General features: G+C 51.7%; 1 protein-coding gene across 1 annotated transcript; it reads left to right on the forward strand.

The window, feature by feature from the left end:
- The first annotated feature begins 1,574 nt into the window (after positions 1-1,574).
- On the forward strand, positions 1,575-5,413 carry NEUROD1 (neuronal differentiation 1). The gene is made up of 2 exons (XM_087732355.1): positions 1,575-1,775; positions 2,968-5,413. Exon 2 carries the CDS (start codon positions 2,977-2,979, stop codon positions 4,060-4,062), a length of 1,086 nt encoding a protein of 361 aa, XP_087588481.1. The 5' UTR covers positions 1,575-1,775; positions 2,968-2,976; the 3' UTR covers positions 4,063-5,413.
- Positions 5,414-11,532: the final 6,119 nt, after the last annotated feature.

Below are 11,532 nucleotides of genomic sequence, written 5' to 3' on the forward strand. Positions count from 1 at the left end.
TATTTGTCTGTCTGCTTCTCTGCCTATCGACAATGCGTTGACTTCATTTTGTGCTCGGGGAAGCTGACCGCACTGAGCACACCCAGAGGCACGCGAGCATCCCAGAGCTCTCACCGCTCCCCGGGATCCCGCTTGCTGCCCGTGCCCTCCTCCGGGCCCCACACGCCCGTTGTATTCCCAGCCAGCCCCATCCAAACGCGGGTGACATTTTCCAGCAGCCGAGGCAGGGCTGGCCCGGCCCCATCCCTCTCCCTCAAAACCTGTTCAAACCTCACCGCTTCCAAAACGCGTCCCCTCCGGCAGCGCGGCGGCCCCGGTAGCGCCCCGTTAACGGGGTCGCGCTCCCGAGGGGGCGGCCGGCCCGGCGGGACGCCCAGCCCAGCCGCCCGGGGCACGGCCACCCTCCCGGCCCCTGCCTCGGGGGCACCTCTGCGGGCAGCGAGGGGCTCGCCTCGGGCAGGGGCTGCCGTGAGGCGGGCAGGCACCGGCGCTCCCCTCCGGGCCCTGCCCCAGCGAAGGGCCGCGGCCGCCGGTGACCCGAGCGCGCCCCGCTCCAGCCCCGCTCGCCCGAGCCGGCGGCACACGCCGCGCTGCCGCCCCTCGCTTCGCACGGCGAACCGGACGGCTTGGAAATAACAAAACGCAGCCGGTTGTCCTTCGTCTTGGGTTACCGAGAAGGCAAACATCCCCCGGAGCCCCCTCCTGCCGCCCCGCCGGCCCCGGGGCTATGTAGGTCACGAACAGGAGAGAAACATTTTAAAAGCAACCCGACCTGGAAAAATATCTTTCGAATCCGTCTCCTCAGGGCGGAATGATCGGTTTCGCCTTTAAAGCCGCACGAGGCGAAGATAAATTATTTCTTTTTATTGACTGAATCTCCGGTAACGCGTGCCGGTAGCAAAGCAAAGGGGGATCCCTCCCTCGTTAAAGCGCATCCCCAAAATTTGGCGGTCTTTGCAAACCGTGTTTAGAGACTTTAAAGCCGTCGCTCAGCATCTTTCATTCAACCTCCCCGTTCACCGGCGGTTATTGCCACCAAAAACCCGGGGAAGGCGAAACAGCCTTTGCTCCAGACGGCGGGACAGACCGAGGGGCACAGCACCGGAGAAAGCCACGGGGGGGGGGGGGACGACACGGAGGCTCCGGGGGTCAGAGGCGCCCGTTAGGACCCGCGGAGGCCGCACCCCGAAACAATGGGAACAATGAGGCTCCGCGGGTCGGGACAAGCGGCTCCCCCCCCCCCCCCACGGCGGCGGCGGGGCGGGCGAGGTGCGGAGCGGAGCTACCGCTCCGCTCCGCACCTCGCCCGCCCCGCCGCCGGGGACGGGGGGGGGGTGTCCCTGCCCGGTGACAGATGGCGGCGCCCGGCGGGCCACAAAGGGCGTGGCGGCTTAACGGGCGGGCGCGCGGCCGCATACAAATCAGGGGCGTCACGTGGGGGGGGGGGGGGGAGGACGGACGACGACGCGTGTGTGTGGGTGCCGCCGCGCCTGACGTGGGCGGCCATATGGCGCGTGCCGCCGGGCGGGGCGGGGCGCGGGGGCGGGGCGCAGGCGCGTTGGGCGGTAGCGATCGCGGCGGTACCCAGGTCCCGGTGCCGGCCCCCCGCCGCGCATCCTCGGTCCCGCTATATAACGGGGGAGCCCGGTGCTGCGCAACCTCGGGGAAAAAAAAAAAAAAAAAAAAAAAAAAAGGAACCCACGCGGCGCCCTCGCACGGAGAGTTGCGCCGGGGTTATGAGACCGTTACCGCGCAGGAGAGGCTGAACAACGGAGGTAACGGGAACCCGGGTTTCCCCCACCCCCTCCGCGGGGAAAGGGGCGGCTGGCGGCGGCTGCCGGGGTGGGAGAGGAGCCTGCGGGGCCGGGGCGGGCGGGACCTGCCTCTGCCGGGGCAGCTTCGGGTTATGTGGTCGCTTGCGGTGGTGGGAACCGGCGGTCGTTCCTGCCGGTGCGTGCAGGCAGCTGCGTGTGCGCACACCTGTATCCATCCACACGCGCGCACGTATATATCCGTGTATACATATATGTATGGAAATGTGTATGTGCGTCCATCTGTACGCACACGTATTATATAGATGCTTCCACCTATGCACCTCCGAACTTCCAGCTCCCTCTCCGGAGCGGCGGGCGGCCGCCGCGGTCCCCCCGCAGGCTGCGCCCCGGCGGGCGGGCGGGCGGCATTGTTCCTCCCCGGCGCGACCGGGGGACGGTCGCGGTCCCCCACAAAAGGCTCCCGCGGGGAGCGGGGGGACGATGCCCGTCTGCGGCGGAGGGGATCGAAGGAGACGGAAAGCCGGGGCCGGTCCCGCACCTGTTACCGCGGGCGGGGGCCGGGCAGCGCCGCCGCTCGCCACCCCGCCGCGGGCACCCAGCGGCAGCCCTGCGGGGCGGAGGCGGGACCGGGGGAGCCTCGCCGGGAGAGGCTGGGCAGCGTCGGTCCGGGGAGCAGGTGCCCGGCGCCCGTCGGGGCGGTGCGGGAGCCCCGCGCAAGGCGGAGGCGAGGGGGAGCGGCGGAGAGAGGCGTCCCGGGCGGTCACCCGTCCCTGTGGGTGCCCTGTGTCCCCCCGTCTTCCCCCCCTCCGATTCGGCAAATGTCGTTTTAGGTTTTTTTTTTTTTTGGTTGGTTTGGTTTGTTTTTTTTGGTTTTTTTTTTTTTTTTATTAGAAAAGACGCGCTCGGTCTGCCCGCGTCGTGCTCCCCGGGCTGCCTCCCGCACCTGTAATCTGCTTATATTCCCCGCGAATATCAGCGAGTTACATAATGGCATTTGAACATATGTCAACTTAATTATAAGGCAGGAGCGCGGAGACAATTAAAAGTTCGCGCTGGCACGGCGGGGAAGCCGGGGCTTCCCTCGGGAGGGAGCGGGGGGGCGCGGGCGGCTTCCCCCCGCGGGCGGCTGCGCGGGGCCGCGGCCGCCGGCCTGGGCGCTGACACGGCTCTCTCCTCTCTCTCCGCCACGCAGAGGCTCGCCATGACCAAGTCGTACAGCGAGAGCGGGCTGATGGGCGAGCCCCAGCCCCAGGGGCCCCCGAGCTGGACGGACGAGTGCCTCAGCTCCCAGGACGAGGAGCACGAGGTGGACAAGAAGGAGGAGGACCTGGAGGGTCTGCAGGCCGAGGCCGAGGAGGACTCGCTGCGGAACGGCGAGGAGGAGGACGAGGAGGACGACTTGGACGAAGAGGAGGAAGAAGAGGAGGAGGAGGAGGACGACGACCAGAAGCCCAAGAGGCGGGGCCCCAAGAAGAAGAAGATGACCAAGGCGCGGATGGAGCGGTTCAAGCTGCGGCGCATGAAGGCCAACGCCCGGGAGCGCAACCGCATGCACGGCCTGAACGCGGCCCTGGACAACCTGCGGAAGGTGGTGCCCTGCTACTCCAAGACGCAGAAGCTCTCCAAGATCGAGACCCTGCGCCTGGCCAAGAACTACATCTGGGCGCTCTCCGAGATCCTGCGCTCGGGCAAGAGCCCCGACCTGGTCTCCTTCGTGCAGACCCTCTGCAAGGGGCTGTCGCAGCCCACCACCAACCTGGTGGCCGGCTGCCTGCAGCTCAACCCGCGGACTTTCCTCCCGGAGCAGAGCCAGGAGGTGCCGCCCCACGTGGCGGCGGCGGCGGCGGGCGGCCCCTTCCCGGCCCACCCCTACCCCTACCAGTCGCCCGGCCTGCCCAGCCCGCCCTACGGCACCATGGACAGCTCCCACCTCTTCCACCTCAAGCCGCCGCACGCCTACGGCGCCGCGCTGGAGCCCTTCTTCGAGAGCGGCCTGGCGGAGGGCGCCAGCCCCGCCTTCGACGGGCCGCTCAGCCCGCCCCTCAGCGTCAACGGCAACTTCTCCTTCAAGCACGAGCCGGCCGCCGACTTCGACAAGAGCTACGCCTTCACCATGCACTACCCCGCCGCCGCCGCCGCGCTGGCCGCCGCGCCCGCCCACGCCGCCATCTTCCCGGCCGCCGCCTCCCGCTGCGAGATCCCGGTCGACGGCCTGGCGCCCTACGAGGGCCACCCCCACCACGAGCGGGTCCTCAGCGCCCAGCTCAACGCCATCTTCCACGACTGAGCCTGCCCCCGCCGGAGGGGAGGAAGAGCCGAGCCCCGCCCGGCCCAGCCGCCCGCCGTGCTGACGGGGGGCCGCCCGGCGGGGGCGGCCGCTGCCCCCGGGCCGCCGCGTCCCCTCCCCGCTCGCCTGCCGTCTCGCTCCCGCTCCTCGGAGCGACGCTGTAAATTGGGGGTGGGGGCGCTGGCATCGCGTCAATTACCTGATCGGGATAACAAAATCACAAGCAATAATTAGGATCTATGCAATTTTTAAACTAGCGATGGGCCAATTACAAAATATATATGAAATCTATATTTTTCAACCAACGTTTTACTACTTGTTACCTTTCCCATGCTGAATTATTTTGTTGTGATTTTGTACAGAATTTTTAATGACTTTTTATAACGTGAATTTCCTATTTTAAACCATGCAGCTTCATCAATTTTTATACATATTGGAAAGGTAGAATTATATCTAATTTATACAAAATAATTTAACTAATTTAAACCAGCAGAAAAGTGCTTAGAGAAGTTATGTTGCCTTAGCACTTCTTTCCTTTCAAATAGTTGAAGAAGAAAAAAAAAATGCACAATCCGGGCAATTTCTTTCCCATTAAAGTCTCTTTTTTACTTTCTTTGGGTTTTTTTTCCTTTTCTTTTTTTTTTTTCTTTTTCCTTTCCCCCCTACAACAAGAACCAGATCCCCTAGGTCTTGAGAAGATATAAGAACGAGAGACTTATTTTCTATTAAAACATATCAATTCAACACATTACTTGCACAAACTTGTATATAAAGATTATAAGCAAATGCCAACACCCTTTTTAAATCGAAAGCTGCTTGACTATCACATACAATTTGCACTGTTTCTTTTTAGTCTTTGAACCCCTTGGCATTCCGTGGTTTTTTTGAAGAGAACTTGAAGATGTTCATGTTTCCAGGCGATATAAATGCATGATTTTATACATGTTCACACAATCCGTGGTTGTCATATGCTCATCTTATAAATCGGAACCTAAAACTAATCAGGTTGTTAAAGTCGGGCTATATACCTATTGTAGTCGATTAGTACGGTAGCTTGAAACAAATTCAAACCATTTAATCCGTAATTAGAACAATAGCTATTGCATGTACAATGCAGTCCAGAATAAGTGCTGTTTGAAATGTAACGCTGGTTCAACTGGAATCAATCTGTACTGTAATTTTGTTTGTAATCCTGTATATTATGGTGTAATGCACACTGGGATTTTAGAAAAACATCCATCCTTTGGCAACAACATAGTATTGAACATTTGGTCGAATGTTGCATTTCTCCTTAAATGTGATTATTATTTTTTTTTTCTTAGTGTAAGTAATTCCTATGGGATTATTGTTTTATTCGGATAGCTCATGAAAGGTGCAACACTTATTATTTGTAGAATAAAATTGGACTTAAAAAAAAAAAAAGAACACGGATTCTTTACTTACCTTGAGGGGTTCCGGGGAAAGGGGGGAGGAATTTGGTTCGTTTGTTTACAGCGAAACTGGCCATTTGCAATGCTGATTTGTCGCCGTACGGACACGGGGGCAGGACCGCCGCTCGCCCGGGAGCCGCGGCGGCCGCTTTGGGCTGCGCCCGGCGCCCCGCGGCCGCCCCGGCAGCCCGCGGGCGGGGAGGCTCGGCTCGGCTCGGCTCGGCCCGGCCCGGCCCGGCCCGGCTCGGCGGCGGCGCCCAGCCGCGGCTCTCCCCTCCCAGGCCACGGGGGGAAGGCTGTGGGGTGTCCCCCAGCCCGCCGGGGCCGGGGGTGCGGTGCCGGCGGGGCTCCCCGCAGCGGGGCGGTGCTGCTCCGGCCTCGCCGGCAGCAGGTGCGCCTTCCCCCCGCAAGCCAGCCCTGGATCCAGCCCTATCGATTCGCCGTCTCCCCCTCTTCCCAGACGCGAAACATGTGTTTCTCTAATCTTCACTGATTATTCCGGGGCTTAAGAAAGCCGGAGACACAACCTGCGGGAGAGCAATCCCCCTAACGACTGGGAACAATCATCAACAGGTCTTCGCCTCCGACCCTCCGAAACAGGTTCAAGACGTTCCCCGAAATACCCTGTACGAAGCCTGTCACAAAGCACGGGCATTTCATAAATATTTCACTCAAGTCCAGCAGAAGGTGCACAGGCTCTCCCGTGGATGTGGGCATTTTTTCACAAGGAATCAAGCTACCGACGTCTATTTTAAAAGGTGCTTAAACGTAAGCCTTGGAAACCTGTACTGGTACCGCAGCACCCTTACGGCCCCTCTTTCGTGCTAAAAACACCTTGGAAATTAATTGCCACGCCAGCTGCTGCTTTTTGCGGTATCTCCCTGCGTTTTGCCCGAGCCCGCAGCTCCGCACACCAAAACTGTTGCCGAATCTGAAAAGGAAGAAAGCAAAAGGCAACTTTTCAAGCACTCGATTAACCTTTCCCGGTCGGTGGCAACACAGCTAAATGTACCCTAGATAACCCGAGGGAGGGGGGGGGAGGGAAATGAATGACAATTTTTCAGATAAAATTGAAAAAGCGGACGCAGGCATGCTCGCCTTTTGGTTATGCGCCTTCTTCTTAAACATAAGGATTCTTCTAGTCAGTCAAGGGGCAACTCACATGCCACCATCTTTTATTCAAAGGCAGGCACAGATGTTCCTTCTGCAGGGGAGGTTTTAATTTATGAAAATGATATTGTTTATGCATGAATGCACTCTGCATAACACACAGTACTTCCATCTGATGAGAGAAATACCACAGAACCAGTGCCAATGTCAGGAACATATTCTGCAAATTTAGTTGCTTAAATGTTTAATGAATATTTGGAAGGCATTTCCAAACCACAAGAAACCTTTTCAATTACCTTTTCTTTTTCCACGGTTAATAACAAAATTCTACTCCTCTAGCCAATGCAATTTACTTAAAAGATCTGCCTAGGCTATCTGAATGTTTGCTACTGCGATACTTTAGAGAAAATAATATTTTAATGTTATGAGCAACCTAATAAGGAAAATTAATTAGGCATTTTGGTAACTAGAGGCTCCATTTTACAAATCACTTGTGAGTTTTGTTATTTCAATTAGTTTAGGGTTTCTTTTTCCCCACCCTTATAAAATATTGGACATATCCCCCCTGCTGCCCCTTTGCTGCTGCTTCTGATGCCTCCATGATATTTATTTTTTCTTACTGTTAATACTCAAGCCAAATCTTGAAATCTCTGCTCATGACTCCCACAGGAAGGTCTATCACGGTCTCTTTCAAAGGAAAGAATTACTCACACTGTTCCTCTCCTATGAACATATCGCTAATTAACTAAAGCTATAGCGGGATTATCTCACTTCCGCATGCGGAGGGAACTCTGGGGTTGAGTCATACCCACACACGTATGGGTCATCCAGCAGAGGCTTAGGACTCTTTTTATGGCTTGTTGGGAGCAGTGGCCTTCCCAGTCTTCTTTATGCCGTACTTCTGACAGCAGAAGTTGTTCTGCCACTAGTGCATGCTTGACAAGACCCCGATGAAATCTCGTCAGGAACAGCGCCTGAGTAACAGTCACGACTTGCAGCTTTTCCCTTCTTGGTTTTCTGAAGCAATAGAAGAGGGTGCGGAGGTTTCAGACTCATCATTGCCTGTGATACAGCTGAGTCCTCCGAAATGGTGGAATTCGAGGTCACATCCACAAGATGTCACAGAGCCTGAAAACGCAGGTTTTACCTAGCCTGAATGAAAAAAGAACCTGAACATCATCAGACTTTGGCTCAGTGCCCTCAGGAGGACTCCCCAAGTGATGGGAAGTAGATTCCAGGACAACCAAGATTCCTGAATTCACCAGTAGACAACAGAGCATTGCTTTCTCCAGAAGATACTGTTCCAGAATTATAATAAACTAATATTAAAAAGCAACGTACAATTCCAGAGGTAATAGGAATTAACAGAAATAATTCTAAACTAAGTCTTGAGAGCAAGTAAGACAAACCTTTTCTATCATCTGTAACAGTAAAAATTCTTGCAGTTACTTCAGTATTGTAACTGATCAAAACTCGATCCGCCATGACCTTAACAACTGTTTTTGACATTAAAAAAAGTCTCTTTTTTTTAAAAAACACAGTACTTCTGTACAAAGAAACATTTTGTCAAATACTTTTAGAAATTACAGAGTTAAATTCCATTCTCTAATTAATATATATATAGTATCTAAAGGTAAAAAATCAAACGACACCCACTCAGTTCTCACTCATTCCTAATGAGGAAGAACTCACAGAAATGAAAACTTGGAGTTCTGCCTGGTGCTGTATCAGGGAAAATATGCAGAAATTGGTCTTTTTGTTTTTATTGACCGAGATGGATTGTATGGTAATTATTTCAGAAATTATAAATGGTCTACACTCTTTCCTTAGCTGAAAATCCCATATTACAAAAAGCCTTGAAAAACAGTACATGAATACACGTTGAAACAGCAAGCTGAGGATCTACAAATAGACTGTTCTTTAAATATGCACATAAGTGTTTTTTAAATAATTCATATATGTATTTAACAAACTGTCAGAAGCTGTGCAATACAAAATTAAAACTGACAATGCTCTCAAAGCATTCTCTTAAGTATTTAGGTTGCCTACAGGGTATGTAAAACATAAAATATCAGCCCTGGCTTTCAGTTTCCAAGCTCGTAGTAGTTTGCAGCATAGAGTTAACTGCATTTTGTATGAAGTAAAATAGGAACAACTAAGATTTACACTATTTGCCAACATTTTGGTGGAAGAACAATAGAAAACAAGATTCAGAGTAAAACTTTATTACCTTAAAAAGATAGCATATCAACCTTAATGAAAATTAAAAATAAAATGTCTTCTCGTGAATGCATTCTCATTTTATATTCCTTCCCATTGTCACATTTTCCTCTAGTTTGAATAAGATCCTGGTGCTCGTAGGAGTGACTTCAACTTCAGACTCCATTCTTGCTGCTTCTTATTCCTGCATAATAATTTCACTTGTTCTTCTCTTTGCGGAAATTTGTCCACCTCCACAACTTCAGACTTTCTTTTCCGTAACTGCTCTTTTTTCCTCTCTCTTTTTTTTAGTGTTTTCCTTCTTTTCAGACATATAGGAAGATGAATAGTAATAGTAATGCTTACTTCTATAGACTATTGTTGCCATTTTTATTCAGAATAATTTATGATTTCACTTATTGTGTAAAAGGTTTGGTATTCTGCTTAATGCCTCTTCTTCAAAGAGAAGGAAAACCAAGAAAACAGACCTGAATTAATACTGAGAGCTAAAAAGATGTTTTTCTAGAGTAGCAACGTAAGAAGGGAACATACTCAGGAGAGCTAATATTTGGGAATGAACAGCTGAAGTATAACTGACGACACACTAAACCTTCATTGTATAAACAGACACTGTAGCCAAAAAAACATACAAGCCAAGGGTATGCTGCCAATTTCAAAATTCAGGTTTCTCCAGAAACAAATCTCTATTAGCCACTGAAATAAGCCAGCTACCGGAAACATCCAGTTGAATCCTCCAGATTGGACATAAAGTATTTTTCCCACAGCATCCCCTCATCTCTTCTTGTCTTAATTCCCATTCCTTGACTGCAGCATCACATTATCCACGAATCAAAAACTGTCCTTCCCATTTCTTGCCTATTCACCTCATTGCATTTTTCTACCCATTTTTCTAGAGAGAAGAGGATTTATTTTCCAATAGTGTGCTTTACCTGACTGCTCTCCTTCAGTAAACACTAGCTGTATTTCCCTCACTTGCTATTTCTGCCAGAAGTTGTCCTACCTCTTCTCTTTCTTCACTTTACAGGGTTCTTCAGGAAAAGACTTCTGAGGCTCCCACTATTTCTTAGCATCTAGATAGTAAAAGAGGATTTCCTTCAACCAGAGAGAAACACAGTTAAGGAGAGGTTAGCTCATCTCCTCATTTCCTACTACCTCTTGTCCGGGCCCAGAGGATGCTCCCCTCTCCTAGTTCAACTGATTGTGCTCAAGGCCAGCACCCTGGCATGAAACAACATCTCCTCCAGGTCCAGACTGGTGAGAACAAGCTCTAAGAAACCACAAGGGGAATCTCCCCTCCCTCACTCAAGAGCTGTGTTTAAGAAGAGGCTCTCATTCCTGGTATCTGCCTTCACGATATTGCAGCCATGTCTGTGCCTGGCCATATCCAGACCCTGACTCACAGACTTGATATCTTTGCTTGACCTTGGACCTGCCTTGACAGACACCTTCCCTGGTGGCTGTTGGGCTAGTACTGACACTGGTTACTGTCATCAAACCTGACCCGCTGACTCTGCTTTTCAACTTGATGTTAAACCTACCTCATTGCAAAGGGTTTGTCCAGTTATCTGGACTCTTGGCTGACCTTAGCTACACAGGTCAAGTCAAGTACGTGAGGCTCTGCCTGACTTGTAGTCACTCTCAGCTCTACTCCCTTTATAGAGCAGCCTACCCTTACTGCTCTTTGATACTGCTCCTTGATACCCCTCCTCTTGTGCTTCTGACTGCTAGGGCCCTGAGGCCACTACCAAGCCTTAAAAACCCTGACCAGCCCCACCTGCAACCCCCACCAGCCCCGCCCAAGGGCCTGGGGCTCTATTTAAGCTCAGCCTGGGACTATTAATTCTTCTTTTAGAGACACTGTGGGATGCTGATCTCTGATTCAGCCACAGCCCCTATCTGGCTATAAACCCTGCTGATCCAGATCTGCAAACTGATGTCCTATCCTGGCCTCAGTCCTGCCTCATCGCTGTGAACTTGCCTGATGATTTCTGGGGGATCCTGGCACCCTCCCCTAGGCTTCCTTGCTCAGGTACCTACCAGGTGGGTCCTGGCCAGAAAGGCCCCTGCCTTGCTAGCCCTGGGGTCCTTTTTCTTCCCCAGGAAGAAGTGTCTGTCTCAAACTTACAAAGGATTGTGGGGATTGAGGATCTGTGAACAGTAGCAAACCAAGAGTGGACAAACTTTTATGTTCCTCCTATGTTTTTTGTTACTATATACAGTTCTTTCAGTATTTTATGGGTTTATCTCCTACATGTTAGTATCTTAACAGTTACTGATTTAATATACCTTTCAAGTAACATCAATAAAAGGATGTTAGAAGTTTTAATGACATCAGTTGAAGGGTATTACGAGTCTCTTAGGAACTGTAATAGTCTTCCACTGATGGTACTGAAAATAGTATTATTTTATGGTTCTAAGACAGTTATCAGCTTATCCTTTCCTGTACCTTATGAGAAATTATCTGGTGACAATATATAATATACATAGATGGGACAGGCTAATAAATGGTCCCAGAAACAAATACAAATGACTGCAGGGGATTATAAAGGGCATACAGCCTCAAAATTGATTCAACTATATCCAATTTCATGGTGTGCTTTATCTTCTAGTTAATGATTTAGCTTTCCTTTTGAATGACATCAGTGCAAACGCATTAAAGATCACTGATGCCAGATAACAGCCACAAGTTTAATTGGTTCATCTACTGTTG

This window comes from Nipponia nippon, unplaced genomic scaffold (assembly GCF_047370975.1).
Source record: "Nipponia nippon isolate SJK-2023a ecotype South Korea unplaced genomic scaffold, ASM4737097v1 scaffold_5, whole genome shotgun sequence".
Taxonomy (NCBI): Eukaryota; Metazoa; Chordata; class Aves; order Pelecaniformes; family Threskiornithidae; genus Nipponia; species Nipponia nippon.